The following is a 19,205-nucleotide window of genomic DNA, read 5'->3' as shown; positions in this document are numbered from 1 at the left end:
CATATTTACCATAATACCCCAGTTTCTTGTTTTCTTCAAAATGTGGTGTGGTCTTTGAATTAAAAATAACTCTTTCAAGTGAAAGTCTTTTGCTACTGCTGCATAGAAAAATATGAAATGCTGTAGTTCGCATTTAAATTTAACATTGGAAGGACTGAAATGTTTGTTGTTGTTTTTTTGCAACCGTGACGCAGCCAATGTAAGGTTGGCTTCACCTAATGAATGAATGAACATAATTACGATCCATCTATTACGATTCTGTCCTTCGCGTGTCTAGCGCCACTGATCAGCTGCTCAAGCCATTACTCGATACTATAATTCACATGGCGGAAATGTTCTATTTGCTTTTTGTGGGCTCCGCATCTTCTCTCGTCTTCGTGTATTTTGAAACGAAAAGAAAGCTGAAAAAAACCGAGCGCACGAGTCTGGGACGAACCCTTTGTGCTTCAGCCTTGACGTCATCTTCCAGCGCCAGTAGATACGGTTACCATAGAAACCTCACGCTTACTCGAATGGGATGTCTGGTCACACAATGGCATCCGGAGTACATTTGGAAATAGTTGGTTTAATGAAAGTGAACAATTTCCACGTCGCTAAGAGCATTGCGGAGGTACGTTGACGCATCACTACAACACTCAGCTGTTATGAAGTTAGCCACCTCGGACTTCACAGCTAAAATAATGCCTGCGTGCCTCATGTTCAGCATGTTCTTCAGATAAAGCAAACTAGCAAGTTAGCTGATGCGTTTGAACTCCTCTGTGCCGTAGGGACTGAAACATACATTTCCAGCCTCGTTTGTTGACGCCACCATTCAGCCGCTGCTCGAGTGCGACTGGCGCGTGTATCTGGCGAAGAGAAAGAAAGTAGGAATAAAACGACGCGCGCGACCACGAGTGCTGCACGCTGCGTGTCCGTGGAGAGCCGCTAACCGCTGTCTGCCCTCACAGGAGCTTAAAGGGGACATGTGGCACTACAGCGGCGAGCTCGTGTGTTTCGTCAATGGCCGGTTGCTCGGCGACGAGAAGGCGTTGTCCGCGTGGGCAGAGGCGCAGTGGAGGTTCGGCCTCTCGCGGCCACAGTCGCTCTACGCTGCGCTCGCGGAGGAGCACTACGCCCAGCACCTGCGCAGCACAGGGGCAAGTACGCCTAGCGTGCGCCGACGATCTCTTTGAACATGATGTAGCACGCTCCTCTGCAGCGTTCGTCGCTGCTTACACACGTGATTCAAGTCGGAAAGTACTTACCATTTAGCTCAGGGGTGTTTGTATAGGGGGAAAATGAAACACGGCAGGGCGGAGAGCACGCAGCGTTAGGGCTGGGTCCAACTCTCTTCACCACCAACTCTCTCTCCTTCGTGCTTCTGTTTTAACAGCATGTGTTTGTGTATATGGATATTGAGATTGGAGGGGAGGTAGCTGGCCGAGTCCTGTTTGAGGTAAAGGTCCGCGCGCTCTGATGTGTAGCTGCGTCTCAGCAGCTCAGCTACTTTTTTTGCATAATTTCTCCTTATGAAAGTGATTTCAGATGTGCATCAATAAAAGGTGTGTGTTCCCCAGCTCTTCTCAGACCTGTGTCCAAAAACATGTAAAAACTTCAAAGCCCTGTGCACTGGTGAGGCAGGGGTGTCCCAGACTGGACTCACACTTAGCTACAAGGGCTCCGTGTTCCATAGAGTGGTGCCTAATGGCTGGGTACAGGGAGGAGGTACTGCAGTGTAACACGCACGCACACACTGATTCACCCACATACATTCCTACATACTTGCACATGCACACATGCATGCACCCACTCACATACACACATTACACATACACATGCATGCAGAGAAAATATTAGGTAATTACAAAACCCATATTTCTTTCTCTATTACAGACCCAACAGGGAAAGGCAATGGTGGAGAATCCATTTATGGTGCAACATTTGAAGGTACTGCACTAATATCCACATCACTTGACCTCACAAATATTTTGGACATAGCAGGGGAGGGTAATGGTTCTGTAGTTAGAGTCCAACGTCTAATCACCGTCTGCTCATTTATTCCCAGATGAGAGCTTTGCTGTGTCGCACAATAAGCGAGGTATCCTGGGAATGGCCAATCACGGACCCCATAGTAATGGTTCCCAGTTCTACATCACACTGCAGCCATCCCTGTGGATGGACAGACATTATGTGGCTTTTGGGTGGGTGTTTCAGAAATGCTCTATTTTGGCTTTAAAACAATATCCATATATGACTCCTACCATACATCTGTAGTGTACAAATCTATAAGTCATAAGGTCAACTGTAGTAAACGCTGATTTTGGGATGAAGAGCTGAATATCAAATGCGATTGTGAAGCGTACCTACAGGTTCAGAAGTTACATATCTGAGGAGTCGGTTATTACTTATTATTCACTACAAACCAAAACGATGTGAAAAATGAAAATGGATAATGTTATTAATATTATTGTTGTTGTTTGTGTCTTAAGAATTCAGTGAGGAAACAGCTACTAAAAGCTGACCTATTACCTGTGTTATCAAAGAAGTAAAGCATTAAACTGGTTAATATTGCATTTCCTCTCTTCCTTAGCCAAGCTGTTGAAGGCACTGATGCCCTTGGGAAACTAGAAGAAGTGTCAACGTATAACGAAAGACCAAGAGTGGACTGCAGGATAACTGCGTGTGGGCTGTTTGAGCCTTGACTCACTGTCATATGCAAATGAATGATCTTTTAAATTCACCGCAGTGCAACTGATTTCCTGGACTAAGTGTATTAAAGTGACTTAATGTGCGTAAAAACTATTACATCAGCTACCTGCAGAGGGCGTTGGTTTAAAAAAAAATTGGTGAATGCAAAAAAACCCCCAAAACAAACAAACAAACAAACAAACAAACAAAAACAAAAAACAGCTTCTGAAGTAATGATGTCTCAATTAACAGAAGGCAGGGCAGGTTTATTTATATAGCAATTTCCATATACAGTAGCAATTCATAGTGCATATATCATCATTTAAACAGCCCATAAACTCAGCCTATACTCATACGGACTAAATACTCATGACTGACTAAAACAGAAGTGCGTTTTCTCCTCTAAATAGTATTTTGAAGCATACTTAGAAAATAAGGACATTAGCTAAACACCTCTGTCATCATCCAAATACAGTGTTTTAAATGTACTATATATACAATTGTATGGTCGTTCATTTCTGCAATACATAATTGTTTTTGTTATTAATTACCCTGTTTGTGCAGGCTACATTAACTGTTAAAGCAGCCGAGTCAGGCCCGTGAGAGAGGGACGTATAGTGTGACTATTATGGGGCTGGAAGCGGAGTCAGATGACTGAACCCTGATCAAGTGACGAGGTTCAGCCACCTGTGTTAAACCGTTGCACCACGACACGTCCCCGGGTCGCTACAGTATTCTCTTAGGAGGACGGTATACAGTACTACACCCTCCTCTGCTTTGGGTTCATGTAAACCGGTCGATATAGACTACAGGGAAGCTCGAGATTTATTATATAATACATTTATTTTGGAATGACAAATTATATGTTAATTCTCTGTACTAGTAGGTCAGTGGTCAAGGCTCTGGCTGCGTCCTCAGAAGGTTGCCAGTTCAAGTCCCCCACCAAGAACAAGGCCTGAACAAATGCGATTGTGAACAAGTTATGTTCAATCGTAATTATAAGTCACTTTGGATAAAAGCGTCAGCTAAATGTAAATTATTTCAGGCCATTCAGCGCAAGCCGCAGGAAACAGCGACGCTGTCTGTGCAATTTTGATTAATATGCTAGATACGAAGCGTATTAGTTTAATTCTGAAAGAATTTGCTTAATCTGCTATTTTCCGTTTGCCCACACCGCAGCGCTATTGCGCTGCCAAGTACGCGGCCCTTGTTTTTACCCCTCAGTTCTCTCCAGATTTGCATGGGGGCGTGGCCATCGGGTCTGCGTCTCTTACGTGAGTCACGTAGTTGAGAAAAGCCGTGCGTCAGTCCGCGAGCCGTAGCAGGGGATCCCGGCGGCACGTTGCCGCTATTAGGAGCAGAAACCGTTGCAGAAAACCGAATATTTTCACAGTTATAAATGTTCTCACTCGCTGCCCACCGGCCGCGGTAGATAATGTAGACCGGGCTCTTTTTTCTTTTCTATTTTTCTTTTTTTTCCTCCTTTATTGGATCTTGTCTTTGTGCAGCCCTGCGGCTCCATTGATCCTTTGTGGTCAAGTGCGAACTTTTCAGAGCGAGCTGCAATCCCAACTTCACGCCCAACCGTCCTCACATAGCACAGACAGCGACGCGCCGTCATGAGGTAAGGACTGGCCTGTGGGACTCGGGGTCGTCAAATAAGAGTCTGCAGCTGCGCTTTTGGAGAAGGAATGGACATCCGAAAATGTTCCAGGCGCGCTCATGTCGTGCGTGTCCGACAGCATCTATTCGAAGATTCTCCGTTTGGTCCAGTCGATTCTGTCTGGGTCGAATATTCTCTTTCCTGCGCTCGTGTTTTTTGTTGCAACAGTAGATCGCAGACGCAGAACAAACCAGTGGTGGTTTTATGCATGCAAAAATCCAGGTTGACTTATTGCACTTGTTCCGACTATACAACCATTATTTTGAAATGTGGAGTCCTTTTAGGCGACGAGGCACACCAAAGCGCACCCGTGCGCTGCATGTTCCCAACACACCCCCCGTGGCAGACGTGCGAGTGTTTGGGGCCAGTTGCATTGCAGTAAGTGTCGAACAAATGAGCGAGACTCGCGCACCTTTTTAAAATAGTCGGTCGCATATGGTCACTCCAGAGAGCTGCCGTTGAACACGTACGATTGGATCTCCTGCAGCTGGCGTGAGTTTGCAGTCTGCTCGCTCACTGGGGCAACTTGGCCTTGTTTGTATTCCAAAAGTTTCGTCCTCTGCTTGCATGCGATCCCAGCGATACCTGTAACCGGGCGGTTGGTCATCAGGCACGTTGCCGTGACCGGCTGAGGTGTTTGGTCATCAATGGGTGGTAGGACGTTAACTTCCCGACGAACACGATGAGCAGGAAAAACGAAGCAAAACCTCACAAGCCATCTAACAAAGGCGATGAGGGGGCGGTATAGATGTTTCTAAACAAGTTTTATTTTTTCCCGTTTGTTGCGATGACTGCTGAGTGCGGGTTTATTGGAGTGACTCGGACCTTTTTTTCGTGGCAAAGTTTATTTATTTAATAGTAATGTGATGACGCGTGCATTAATCCCGGCGGGGTGTGCGACCCTTTGCTACGCATTCATCAGATCAGATCAGTTAAATCACAACAGCTGTGCCGTGGCCTTTACAAACTGACGAACACTGCCGAGTTTTGAGTATAGCACACTGTCAAGAACAGAAGCAGATGGATTTTGTTTAATTTTAGTTTTAAGGCCAGCTTTGTGCTCAACGTAGCTGGAGTTATGGGGGACCTTATCAAGACCCTCGCCCGACTCAGCACGGGCCGCACTTCTTAGCAGGGTTTACCCAGCGGTTGGAGGCCATAAACGTATCATATTCCTTTACTCTGTGGAAACAGAAAGCTGAAGCTCTGTCTAAGCAGACTTTTTGTGAGTCTTTGATGTACACTTGTGGAATGTCCTGACAGAGCTGTAGATGAGGGAATATGTACAGATCTTTGGGGGAAATGTAGGGATGGCTGCTTCACCTGCCTCATGAGGGAGAGAAAGGCATTATGAATAGGCCCTCCTACAAAAGCACTAGAACGAGTTTGACCAAGCTTGCAGTGAACAAAAATACCAGCTAGCGCACAATGTAGCCTGACTGGAATAACACCAACATGAGCCTGTTTGAGTATTGATGTAGGATAACCAACTAAAGAGAAAATAAAAAAAATTACCTTGAGAATGTAGATCTATAAAGTAATGGTTTTATTTTAGAATACACTAGGCAACACTTAAAGAAAAAACCCAAGGATTGTGTGATGTTTGTGGCAGCTGCAGAATGCTTTGATTGAAGAGAACATCTTTAAGTGATGTTCTTTGAGCTGCTAATGTTCCCAGGAAACTCAGTTCCTATTTGACACAGTATGTCATTCACGCCATGCGTTTCAGTACCAACACCATGACTGTGGTGTTAATGATGGAAATGACGGTTATGAAAGCTTTAATGCTGCAGCTCCTGGGCATAGATAACATTTTTTTCATGTCGGTTGCTACTTTTCCCCCTCTATTGCTGCTTTGCAGCAATTTTTATACACACCTACGGATAATTCACACTTTTCAATGTCTTATTTGTACAACTATCATATGTTGTGAGATTGGAGGGCATTTAAGATGAAAAACAACACACACAGACTGAAATAAATCATTCAGCCTTTATCAGAAAGGAATATTCTAACTTCATATGTCATGTGTGTTTTTCATATTGGTTCAAGTCTTATTTCTTTGCAGAACTTTTCCTGGAGTTGAACCTAATCCCAGACTCTGTTAATTTAAGGCTGCCAAGGGCTGCAGGCCTTCTGAGAAGGCACTGGCCAATACGTGACAGTCATGGCTAAAATGAGCTTCAGGTTAAGGTTCGAGCTTACACCCCTGTTCTTGGAGACATGTAGCTCTGTGTAATAATGACCTTGCATTTGGGTATTTGGGGGCTTCAAAGTCCTCTGATTTGGTCTTTGAAGATGTGAGATCAGCAGGCCTTGTGCACGCATGCCTCTGAGGTAGTTCTGGCATCGTTAGTACGCATCACTTCATCATCAGGGTTTTTGCATTTTGCTGTCTCAACGAGATGCAGCCTGGCTGTGTTTCACACAGAAACAACATGTATGAGGTCATTGTAGCTGCTGGTTTCTTGGCTGCATTTCTACAGTCAAATGAGGCAAGGAAGGCTCCTTAAAATGCTAATAATCAAATGTTCCTGCAATGGTCACATGCACGTGTAATTGTTTGCCAAACTTTAGTTTACAGATCACAGGGACGAGTGAATGTTTTGCCGAGCGTTTTGCAGCAGAGGTGTGGCTGGCCATACAGCACCTGACTGAGACCGTATGTAGCAGTTCTAAACGCCAGCATTGCTGTTGTGTAAGGAGAGTGGTAATGCCCCCCCACCCCGCCTCACGCACATACAACCCACAGGGCAGATCAGGCCACTGAGTGGGCTGCAGAGGATCACCGTGATGCAGACCATATGCTGCTGTCTGTCCTGACACCAAATCTCAACCCAGAAAACTACATTGGCGTTTCTTTGGCTGAATGAGACCCGACCGCTAAAGCAACGTTTTCCACTGCTGTCAACAAAACGCCAAGCACTGGAATTTCTTGTGGCGTTGTTTCTAAAATTTGAGCGCTCTACTGGCGTCGCCGTTCTGCCCTTCTTCCACATGACGTTCTAGATGTTCTGGATGGAGGAGACCCTGCCGTCTTGAGCTGGGTCAAGCGTTGATCTATGTTAAGGCAATACTGTATGATTGATAATTTGGATTTGCAGTACAATTAGTGGCTACTTTTAAGTGCATCAAGAAAAGTGTGGTATATTGCATTCTAGTTAACCTAGAAACAGCGTCTGTGTGGAACAAGTTCCTCTCAAGGTCCAGAATTGTTTACATGTTAGTAAGGGGTTGGGGGGCAGATTCTTCGAGCACTACCCAAAGTAATAAAATAACCCAAGACCTTTTGCATGGATTTGCATTGATAAACCAAAGTAAATTTACTGAGTTTGAGAAGCGTTTCAGTCTTCTGATTTGAAATTGTTGTTCATCCAGTCGTCATATTTTTCAGCTCTGCTGATAATCTAATGTTAGACATGTTTTATTTGTTTGTACGTGGCTTTTGCAGAGTTCCTGTTACAGCTCCTGGTTTGGCTGCTGTGGCCCATGCTGCTTTGGCCCATGTCGTATGTTTTGTCCTGCGTCCTCCGTTCTCTGCATGCCTGTCCACTGCAGCACATCTGCTGTCCAAACGTGGAACCGCTGGACGACTCACTTGGTGTTTGTGTAAACCAACAGTACCTCAGTGCCACTTAACTCTTCTGCCTACAGTGTGTAGGACTGACCGCCTCAGTAATGGAGTTTTGTCTGAACATCAGTCTGAGACTGTTGTGCTTGGTTGTCCTATTTTTTCATAAATGCTGCGCATTATTTGCATCTCATATTTCCAAATTGACCTGCCGTCATTGGTATGTTGGAAGACTGGTACAATGCATTCTAGGGTTGGGTGGTATTAAAATTCTTCCAGTGGTACCAGTATAGGTTTCAGTGGCAACGTATTGCTGGTTGCGGCTTAAGGTGAATTGTAATGCATAACAACTAAAACATGACATGCACTCTTCCAGGAGCTGTTACCACATCAAAGAGCCACAAATGTATCGGATCTAAGTAAGCAAGGAATGTGTTTTTAAAATGCACTATTCTTAATTCTTTGTTTTTTAGAATAAAGAACGAGGTCTTACTGATTCAGTACTGATTCAGTCAGGTTCTAAGAATTATTGAGGAGAGAGTTCTTGGGATGTAGATTTGAGAGAAGGCCTCTGCTTTCCAGCGTTCGTCTTATTGCGGAAACTTTGGCAGAGATGTCCGTGTCTTGTCTTGGTTGTCGTCTCCTCTTTAACATAGTCGTTCTTCCCCTTCACAGAAAGGGCAGCAGAAGAATGCCTGACGTAGCGTTTACCCGACCTTTAATGGCATGCGCTCTTTTGTGTTGTAGTGGTGTAACAAGGTGTTCATTTGGATTGGCTTTGTTTTTAAAAGCTACAGTGTCATTATGTTAGTCCAGTGAATGTGATGTGCTATCTGTCCAAACGGTGAACTATGTAGCCAGTGACTGTGTTGGAAGGCTCCAAGTGTCTTCCAACTTGTGTTGTCAAAGGTGACAGATGACCGTAATCATGTTGCGTTCAGGCAGAGATGAGTTCTGTTTTATTGTCCATTTTAGTTTGTTGTGAATTGAAGTACAAGTGTAAGATGTTTTTGCCCTGTGCCTCGGTCATACTGATCATACGTTACTGAGAGAATTGCATCGTATTGCACTGGGCTAACACGGGAAGTTTCCAAATACTGAGTTGTTTCCTTAAGGATTAGAATAGTATCACATTTTTCCGTACGGTTGGTATAAATGGACACACTATGGATAGTGTGGCACATTGTAAGGGGGGGGGGGGGGGGAGGCATGTCATGGGATAAGTGCATTTTTCTGGAAATGATTATAGTGTAGAATCTCTGCCAAATTACTTGCGTTTTCACCCCCATTTTTCTAGAGCCCAGCTGGGCTGTCTTGTGTTCTGGAGGCTCTCTGGTCAAGTCTGCCTGCCGTCTTGTCCACATGCCCTGTATTGTTGGAGTGTTTACAGGACACACCTGTTTTGTCAAGATCAGCAATCGCATGGGATGCATGAAGAAAATATTTTGAAAAGAGTTTAATTAAACTGATTCTTTTATTTTCCTACCAGACACATGATTTATGTAGTTTTCACTCTGTTCCCAAATTGTCCATGAACTCTAAAATTTGTCAGCTCAGTATTTCATGGCAACATACTGTAAATCATTTTCACAAAATATTTTTTTTCTCATGGCCCTAATTGAGCTCCATTTTGCGATGTTTCCACAGTGTGTGAACCCAGTGTCCAGCAGTGCCAGACAGACTGTCTGCGACCTCAATACGGTCGCTGGCACTCTGTCCGTTGCTTCTCACTTACATCCTGGGGAAGACTGCTTGTTTGTTTCTTTGCTTCCCATAAGAGGTGCACACCTTTCAGTTCGCGTACATAATTGAGTGTTTGCTTTCCTCTCGCTTGTCCCTGTGCATGAGGGCAAACCCAAACCTTCTCTAACCCTCTCACCGTGCTAGCAGGAGGCACAGAAGACAGATCTAGCTGCTACATGTTTAATCAACTGGGGGAGGGTTGACAATACAACACTATATGCAAACATGAAAAGGCAAACCAAAGAAACACACACACACAGCCCCTGCTTCTTTTCGAGCTTCGCTCCCTGTTTGGCATGTATCGGCGTGCAGGTGCTGTGGGCTGCCGTGGGATCATATTGTGCTTTGCAAGGGATAATAATGCCACTGTTTTCATCCAGTGCTCCTATAGCCTTTTCTGTCATCACAAGCGAGGAGTTTGCTTCTTTCTCAGGGAACACAGCCATCAAATCTGTTTCTATTCAACAATGTTGCCTTTAATTAGCATCCTTTATTGGGGATGTTTCCGTGGCAAGATTTGTAGATCTGTGGTATACTGGTGTGTTTGATAATGCCAAAAGCAGTGCATCTTAAACTCCATCTCTGGTGAAGATCTTGTGAAGTTGCCAAGGCAGTGAGCTGGCCTTCCTCGTAGATGCCCCAGAGGCCTGAGGATTGAAGTGTCGTGAATCACCGCCTCCCTTTTGTTGGCGCAACAATGGAGCTGGACCCTGAGAGTGGATCGTTTGACACTAGCTTCAAAACCTTTCCAGGATGAGAAGAATATGGCCATTGTGGCCACTTGGTGCAGAGATTCAGGCCTTGTGTGGTGGAGGAAGCAAAGCGAGGGGTGGTAGCAACACTGAGCTCCAAAGGCCGTGTCTGCCAGCACCAGTGGGGAAGGCCCGTGGGAGTGGGAGGGGCCTGTGGAGCTCAGAGTCCGCCAGGGAGGCTTGGCGCAAATGCGCGTGTGCTAGTGCCAGCAGAGATGCCCCCAGTAGGGATCCTGGTCATTACACCTTACTGTTATAGCATTTTGTCTTGGAAGAAACAGCCTGGAGAACTTCAGCCAGGTTCACTCAAGCTTAGCTTGTCTATCTCGGTCCGAAGTTGGTTTAACGGCACCAGCCTTCCCCCACACTTCATCCGTCATTGGTGAAAGGCGTCCCATGATCCTGTGCTCTTTGCTGCTGGTTTAGTGTTCTCCCAGCATGTGTTAACAGAACAGGCATCTAATCCAGCTCAACTCGGCAGCTGGTTGAGCTCCTCCTCCGTGCCGTCTCACTCACACAACAGGGCACATCAAAGATGTCAGCTGTCAGCCTTCCAAAGCTGCTACTTTATTTACACGGAAATGAACGATTCTGCATTTCTGCGCCGACTGGGTGTGCTGTTTATTTTGTAATGACCTCCAAGACGATCCAGGCCGTGCCCTGCTTGGAATTCCTGGAATGGGATCTGGAGACACAGGTCGATAGCCAGCTTTTGACGGCTCGGCTGGCGGCAGTGCTTGGCATGACTTGAAATGTTTCAGCCTAATGGATGAGGGCTGGACTGATGTACATTTATTTCCCCCCCCCCAGAGGCAAACACAAGACCCGCTGCAAAAGGTGGTCTGTGCAGTTAGCAGGCTTGGAATAGGTTTAATTTTGTGCATCTGATATTCTTTGGTATCTTTAGTAGTATTAAATTTAATTTCAAATGATTTACTAAATACCTGTTACAAAATGTCCCTAATTATTTAGGTCATTTTTCCCCACTCAGCCTTCCTTTGTTTCATAATATTTTAAAATCATCTCTTGAGAAATTATTTGTGCAGGTTTCTTTGGTTACTGCTGTGCTGTAATCTGAATGCCTGTGTTCAGAAGATGAATGGGCAGAATAGTAAAGCCATTCTAAGAGCAGAACTGCGGTCCACTGCCGTGTGAAGACAGACCCAGCATCCTCTCTGCTGCAGCCTGCACTGGACATGCAACCAGCCTATTTAAATGGGCTGTGTTGTAATTTTATCTGCAAATGAAAAGTTAGTAAAGGAATTCAATGGCGATCCATGCTGGCCTTCGGAGAATGCTAAAAGCTTTGAAAATGGCAGTTGCATGCTGTTAACTGTGGAGCCTGTCTATACGCAGGCATATGGCATGCTTTGCTGAGATGCAGCCTAACATGTCTTATTGATGGTGCTGATGGTGTGTGATGCCCTGAAGCCCAGTATAATTTGTCTGAGCTCTGTCACACTTTTTCAGTAGCACAGAATGTATGTGCAAATTAATTTGATCTCCAGAATTTACACAATATATTTATTTGCTTCATCAAGCAGAAATTAGTTATGCTCCGTTTCCAGTAACAGTTTAGCCTTTTTAAACTTTGAATTGATTTCTCTGCATTGAACTGTATTTTTCATGTCACTGGGGCTGATCATTGTTTAAGTTCTGGTAAACTGAAATATGTACATTGCATGGGTCTGTTTGGATACAGGCTGTCCATGATCTCTGGCTTGCATGCAAGGAGGTTCATTTAACCTCACGTGGTCACGTGCAGAAGCTGCAGGCATGTGACTGGATACAGATGTTGCATGTCGTGCTGCAGGTGTGTCCTGGATGCTCCAGACCTTTTACCACCATGATCTTTGGTTCAGGTCTTCTCCCTCGCCAGCGACTGTGGTCTGGAGAGGCATGGAATCACCATGGTGGCGTGTGACTCGGGCCTTGCCTCTGCAGGGTTTTGTCAGGCTCTCCCTCATGGTTCCGTTGCCAGCACGCCTCCCTATCCCTCATAACTATATCGCCCTTCTGTAGTGTGGGTCCTGGACAGGTGGTGCCTGGGTCGTCCCATCTGTGTAAGAGGAACAGCTGTCCTGCGGCTGTTCTGGGTGACCCCCCCTCCCCCCTCCCCCTCCAGTCTTGTAGACAAGCTGCAGGGTGAGTTACCTTACTGCTAGCACAAGGCTTTCCGCTCTTGATTGTGGTAGCACTCAGAAACATGGTCTGGCCAGTGGACTGTAAACTCTTTAAACATTAATAGAATACATAGTGACAATACCAGTGTGAACGTGCTGGCGGTGAGTACGACGAGTCGGTGGTGGAACGGCAGCGTTCTTCAAGTCATTAGAAATCTGGAGAGATGGCTGAGAAGACCAACCTTGAGGAATGGTTTCTTTTTCAAGTTGTCTATTTATTTATTTGAATGGATTTTCCTCTTTACCTCTAAACTGTTTAGCAAAAGTACGCGAGCACTTTCAGTTGTCCTTGTTCTGTCAAGCTTGGACACACATTTGGCAGCTGGTGGGAAAACAGGTGAGTGTTAGCAAACGGCAGCCATCGGGGTCTGTCTTGCCCGCGCTGGCAGTGCCTGTGACTCGGACACACACCTGTCGCACTCCGGCTGTGTTAATGGGCTTTTCTCACTCCTGTCATTAGCCTGGTGTGTAGTTCAGGCATGTTGATGCTGGATGGCTGTTTGCTTTTGGATGTTCCACACTGTGATGACATTTATGCCGCACGCACGTGCACGTTTCTTTTCTTTCTCCCTCCTTCGTCCCTCGGGAACTGCGGGAAGGTCACTCTGGTCCCTTCTCTCCTCTGTGGTTGGCGACTGCATACTAAACACGCTGCCAGTCCCATGCCTCTAGCCAACGGCGCTGTGCCTGCCGAATGCTAGCAGAGCTCTGTTGCCTCTCTAGTCTCGTTCTTCCCCCGGCCATGTGCTATACCGGCCTCGGGGACAGTTCCACGGCCCAGCGCCAACCCGGCCTGCGTGCTCCAAAAGCCCACCCCTTTCTCTTACCTTCCCCCACTAGCATATACACAGACTCCTAATCTAGCCTCCCCCCCGCACTCGCGCGTGCTCTCTCTCTCTCTCCCCATTTTTAATTTTCTTTTGCTATCCTCAAGGGCCAGTGGTACCGCACAAAAGAGCAGTTTTACACTCGGCTTGAAGCTGCCCTTAATTAATGGAGAGGAATGAGGTTTGTGAGAGGAAGACCAGCTGGGGATACTCAGGAGAACCCTGAGCTGTGTGATTATCTTAAACATACCGGAGGGTTCGTCCTTGTGTCACAGGAGCTGGGAACGTCTCCGTGCATTTACACTCTGTTAGTGACATACCACACAAATGATCACTAATTGAATTATTTGAAGTTCCTGGGTCTTGAAAGTTCTCCAGTAACTCACCTGGTAGTGCAGGTAGAACAAGGTGCTTGCAAAACCAAGGTCATGGGTTCAGTTCCCAGGAAGCACAAGTCGTGTCTGGATGAGAGCATCTGACGAATGCTGTATATGTGATTTGTCTTGATGGTGGCAGAGGGCAGACCATGGAGTCTTGGTTCTTAGTGGCTTGGAGAAGCTTGTGCAAAGGCCCAGGCTAATTAGGTTAGGGACGTGCTGACCGACTGTCAGGCGTCGTCAAGCTGGTGTCCGTTCGTCTCTGGTCCACAGAGTACATTGGTGTAGCGTGTGCCGCTCCGCCGCCTGTACTCGGTGTAGCGTGTGCCGCACCACTGACTCTAGTTGTTCCTGATCGGTGCCGTTTCACCAGTCGTATATATTCTCATTGTTGGCGGTCAGCTGTGAGGGGAATTTTTCATTAGCTGTTCAGTCGAACTTTGACTTGAAATGAGAATATAGATACAAACTGCATAAGGTTTTTTGTTTTGTCATACTGTGGCTTGATCTACTGAGGCAATGTGCAATTACACTCTGGTTTTGACAGAAGATTAAGATTTTGCTACACAGTAATTTTTTTTGTGCCAACAATCTCGAGAACAGGAGGAAAATTTGACATTACCATACGCAATTTTATGGAAGAAGCTTAAGAGGTCGGAGTGATTCAGAACTCATTATAAGATTGTACACTCATTATAAGACGCCTGCACCTTCCTTGGGTCATTTGGTCCACACTTTGGTGGAAGCAACGCTTACTTCCGAGTTATTTCCTTTTGCGTGTGTGTGCCTGATCAGCTGTGATCCGTTTGGTGTGTTCAAACATAAATGCACACAGGTGACGATGAGCAGCAGTGAGCTGATGGAAGGCAATCATCAGTCGCTCGTGGTGGGCATTAGTTCCTCAGTGCCAGTTAGGGGCTTCCCTGTCCTTAGAGATTGCACAACCACATGTTAAAACGAGAGTACGCTCCTACCTTTCATACCTCAGACATGCTACTGTGGCTGGTGGTGTCCCTCTAATAGAAAACGTGATGGTTGCCATGGCCAGAATGATGATCTAGGTACGGTCCATAGCCAGGTGGACAGGAAGCACTGGTCTGGCTGTGGTCCCCTACATGGCCACTGCTGCTCCGAAGCCCAAGTGCTCTTTAGAGAGCAAGTACTGAACCAGAACTGGGTCATCCACCCTCCACCCCCCACGTTGTCTTGTAATGACTCGTGGATCTCTAACAGCGAGGCTGCACTGTGGCGACTGTGGCTCGTTGGGTGAGCGTGGATGGGCTCTGGCACAGTGCCAGGCTGAGGTCACATGGCCTGCACTGCTCACCGCTTCGTAACAAAGGGCCCAGTCTTGGCCAGCTGCTTCAAAGCCACTTGGGCTCGTGGAGATGGTGGACGAGTGGGAGCCGAAGGCTATGCCTTGTCTTCCCATTGCCAGCTTCCTCATAAACAAAGCAACCAGTAACGGTAACCACAGACATCCCTGTGTGATCGGCTCCAGTGCTGAGGGCCATACGTCATACTATAATTCAAACCGTTGGCTCTTTTGATGGTCTGTAATGGTGGAAAGAATGTCCTGATGGCCACCTCCCTCTTCCTTTTGAAGCCAGCCAGTATGGAAAGTGGCTCGTCAGATCGTGGCAATCTGAAGTTCCCTTCAGGACTTTACAGCCCTGAATGGAATGTGAACATGCACCCTTTAGCCTTTTGTGCCAAGTTACTCAGACTGGGAGTAGAGTGAGGGGGTAATGGGGGGTAATGGGGAGAGGAGGACTCGAGGGTTCAAGGCGGCATGACGGAGCATGACTCGAGGGGTCAAGGCGGCGTGGCGGAGCATGACTCGAGGGGTCAAGGCGGCTTGGCGGAGCATGACTCGAGGGGTCAAGGCGGCGTGGCGGAGCATGACTTATCACACAGTGATTGGCCATTTTTGGTGCCGCAGCTTCGTTTCATGTCCATGTGGACCAAATTAGCTCAGGAAAAGGCAGGAGAGGAAGACTTTTAAGGAAGCAAAGGGATAAAAACTGAAGTATTTGAAAGTGTGAAAAATCATTCCGGTTCTTTTCTCACGTTGCTCTCATATTTCCCAGTAGTCTGAATGTATTGCTCATTTCTTTTTCATTTTTGTTTACTGATTTATTTCTTTATTTCTTTGGGGGGGGGGGGGGTGCAATATGTACTCCAAGGGTTCCTTTTTTGTGAGCCGTCATTGCCATTCTGTTACCATTATCAGGGGTCATCAGGCATCAAGGTACATGATCTTTCTAAGGATGGATGATGGTCTCACTCATTTCTCTAAAACATGCTGTCAGCTTGTCAGCTTTTATAACATGAGGATGCACGCCTGTCACTGTTCCTGGCATCAGGCCAAGATACAAAACCCAAACTGTGCCACACGAGCTTGGAAGGTTTAGGATGTGTTCATCTATCTGCTTGTGATGGTGTCAATATAGAGAAAGAAAAGTGACTTTCCTTTGTCCCAGATGTCTGAGTACAGGCGGTGTTTAGACCATCCCATGGTCAGATGTTTCCTCTCACATACCAGAAAGTGAGCCTGAAACCCTTGACTTGCTTTAACCACACACACAAACAAACAAACAAACAAACATATATGAAGTGTACAATCTGAACTGCCAGTGCTATTTGTCAGTTCTTGTCAAAATGGCTGCATTATTCTGGGTGTATATTAACACATGTGCCCTTCACAGAAATAGTCTAACAATCTTGATCCAGGTATTGTTCTTAATACAGGATTCTTTGTTTTGTAATGTTGTCTTTGGAATCAGTCTGACTTGTGGGTGGGGGAATCCTGATTATTCTTATTGAAAGCTGCTGTTATTTGTCCCAGAAGCCCCAGAAAACAGTGTCACGCCTGACCCTGGGCCAATCCTGGCTGGCTGATGGTGCTGCATTTCCCTGGGAGCAACACACCCCACCCACTGGCCCCAAATGCAGCTTCAAAACAAAAACAGGGCACCTCTGGTTCACTAGTGTTTCTAATCCTTCTTTTGATGGACAGCATAAATGATTTTTATATATATTGTCCAAAGCTGGGCCTGTTTAAATATGCCTGCATGTGTGGTGTGGGATCCTCAGAGCTGTCAAGTCAGCATTTAGTGTTGATGATAAAAGGCAAATTTTGTAGCTGGTTAGAAAACACCAATGGAGTGTAGATGCTGTTGGCCTCAGCATGTCAAAACTAGACTTTTCACAACCAATTTTAAACAAAGACCATGAAGAAAGGGAAATCAGTTTGGTAAGACCCAAACTTTCAGCTGCAGTTGTTTTACTAGGTTGGTGTACTGACAGGAGGGCTGAATGGTTACACTGAATGCTGGTTTTGGAATGGACCAGTACTGAATACATTTAAGGAATGTTTTAATTGCCTGGAAGAACCACACTGGTTTTGTTGCACTGAAATGCACTTCAAACTTCAACTATATCTCCCAATGCTCAAATTGTTGTAGCAACAGAACACTGCTAAAAAACACCAGCTTCCCACAGCTAAAAAGTGCTTTTATTACCCCCTGCCCCTTCAGACAGAGCCTTCGGTGATCAGACCGTGATGTCACTTCTTGGCATGGAGACTTGCAGTTTCCTCTCCCCATGATGTACTGGGCTCGGTTCCTCCAATGAGACGTGGCTGTTTTCTGCTTTTGGCTGTGGCCTTTCGCGGTAGAGGCCTGCTGAATTCTACTGAGGTCCGAATCAGAAGTGAGAGAGCGGCTTGGATCAGTGCAGTAGTGAGGCTTGGGGCTGAGCCCATGTTGGCCTGGGATCATGGCTGAGTCGTGAGCTCACTGGTCACGTCTCCCCAGAAGACTCTCCATAGAGAAGCCAGAGTCACAATCAATAAACACCACAGAGACGCGATCAACAAAAGGCTTGGGTGTAAGGTGAGCTGGGAGGAGCCAGGAGACTCCGGCAGCGTTGGAGGGCATGCCTCTAACAGGGGCTCTCCGCCTGGCTCTGGGTTTTGTTTTGTCCCTGTATTGCTTTTGTAACTCTATGGTTCTCCCCTTTTGGAAGGCTTTCATAGCGTTCCTGTCCATGGCGTTCCTCTCCATGGTTACCACAGAAAAGACTCGAGAGAGCGAAGGACAAGCCATATCCCTCTCACTGTTTCTGTCTGCCACAGTTAAGTTACATCACCTCGTCCTATATTTATAAAGTTAACTTACAGCTGTGGGGCAGAGGTCAGGGTTCTTTTTTTGAACACGTCTTCCACTTGAAACATTTGAGCACTATGGTGACTACACTGTTATTTATGGATAATCACTGAGCAGCGTCTGTAAATTTCTCCAATGCCTGTGTGTCAGGTGGATAAAATGGAAACCCATATGCTGTCTGTTCATCACATTAAACACATTCTCTCAATTGCTTGTTGTGGAATGTGCACATTTTGAATTGATGAATATAAATTCCTTTGTGTCTTAAGTCTTTTGTGAGAATGTCCTGCTAATGAATTGTTGGTGTATTGTACATTGTGAGAATTCAGTGTTTACTGTCATCTTTTATGTGCTGTATAAGGCGATCGTGAGGAATTGTAATGAATTTGTGTTAGCGAAAGGAGCCTAATGTCTAACCTTCTGCTGCAGTCGTCCTCCGTCCTTTTTAAATTCAGAGTTGTTCAGTTGGTTTTCGTGTCTGGCAGACAAAGGATAAACTCCCTGACTCCTTCCCCACTACATTTGGGAAATGGATGAGACACGGGGACTGCCGGGGGGATTCTGAGACGCCCCCCCAGCCCCACAAAAAAAAAGTGAACTCATGCTGCCTATTTGGTCAGCAGGTTTATTCTGGGACTAGGGGACATTCCTTAGGGACGGGAGCAGACGACCAGATTTAGACCTGATGGGCGGGTTTTGCTGGGGAAGCTTGGAGACTTGAGCAGGAGCCTCAAAGTGCTGTTGGCCAACTCACAGAACGCCTTGGAGGCACAGGACGTGGTCTCGAGTACAGGAGCACAGTCTCCTCGCATCTGGAGGTGTGGAACACGTAGCAATGACACGTGACGTGTAAGTCCAGGGCGAAGGACAGCTCCTCGGTGCTGGCCCACACCACATGAAGACTGTTCTTACTAAGGGAAGTGTGTGTGCATGCGTGTGTAAAACTGTGTACTAATGGACTTCTTAATGAGCAATGACGTAAGGTGGTTGCTGTCCAAAGTAAAATTGCCACTACAAACTGTCCCACAACTGTACATTATTTGGATCTTATGGAGTCGCAGAAGTGTTCATGTGGAGAGCTGTAAAGATTGACACATGCTGTGTCTTAAGGTGTCTGATGATCTATAGTCTTGGTTGGTTCAGTGTAGTGGCTTGTTTCTGCTTTTTGTGAGTGAGCTTACTTTACTGATCTAATTAAACTGCCTCTTCAGATTGCATTGGCGTTAGCTCACTGGTTTATGACCAAACCAGGT

General features: G+C 46.1%; 2 protein-coding genes across 3 annotated transcripts in view; both read left to right on the top strand.

The window, feature by feature from the left end:
* Positions 1-516: 516 nt before the first annotated feature.
* ppil6 (peptidylprolyl isomerase (cyclophilin)-like 6) lies at positions 517-3,556 on the top strand. Its single transcript, XM_027022461.2, has 8 exons — positions 517-610; positions 768-863; positions 948-1,136; positions 1,373-1,435; positions 1,557-1,704; positions 1,873-1,926; positions 2,045-2,180; positions 2,570-3,556. The coding sequence occupies exons 1-8, from the start codon at positions 518-520 to the stop codon at positions 2,679-2,681; spliced, it is 891 nt and encodes a 296-aa protein (XP_026878262.2). The 5' UTR covers position 517; the 3' UTR covers positions 2,682-3,556.
* A 100-nt stretch (positions 3,557-3,656) lies between these two features.
* enah (ENAH actin regulator) overlaps positions 3,657-19,205 on the top strand; it is a 67,265-nt gene continuing 51,716 nt past the window's right edge. Inside the window, exon 1 of one of the 2 annotated variants that reach the window (XM_035524726.1) lies at positions 3,657-4,291. In XM_035524726.1, the coding sequence (XP_035380619.1) occupies positions 4,287-4,291 (5 nt within the window). In that variant the 5' untranslated portion in view covers positions 3,657-4,286. Of the gene's footprint in view, positions 4,292-18,671; positions 18,802-19,205 lie in introns of those variants that run through there. The other variant, XM_035524725.1, reaches the window with a different exon arrangement.

Source organism: Electrophorus electricus, chromosome 3 (assembly GCF_013358815.1).
Source record: "Electrophorus electricus isolate fEleEle1 chromosome 3, fEleEle1.pri, whole genome shotgun sequence".
In the NCBI taxonomy this organism is placed as follows: domain Eukaryota; kingdom Metazoa; phylum Chordata; class Actinopteri; order Gymnotiformes; family Gymnotidae; genus Electrophorus; species Electrophorus electricus.
This window is presented reverse-complemented; position numbering and strand designations above follow the sequence as displayed.

Coding starts and splice junctions, on each gene's coding strand:
- ppil6 (XM_027022461.2), top strand. CDS start 518: ATGTCTGGTCACACAATGGCATCCGGAGTACATTTGGAAATAGTTGGT. Junction 611..767: donor TCGCTAAGAGCATTGCGGAG/GTACGTTGACGC, acceptor TCTGTGCCGTAG/GGACTGAAACATACATTTCC. Junction 2,181..2,569: donor AGACATTATGTGGCTTTTGG/GTGGGTGTTTCA, acceptor TCTCTTCCTTAG/CCAAGCTGTTGAAGGCACTG.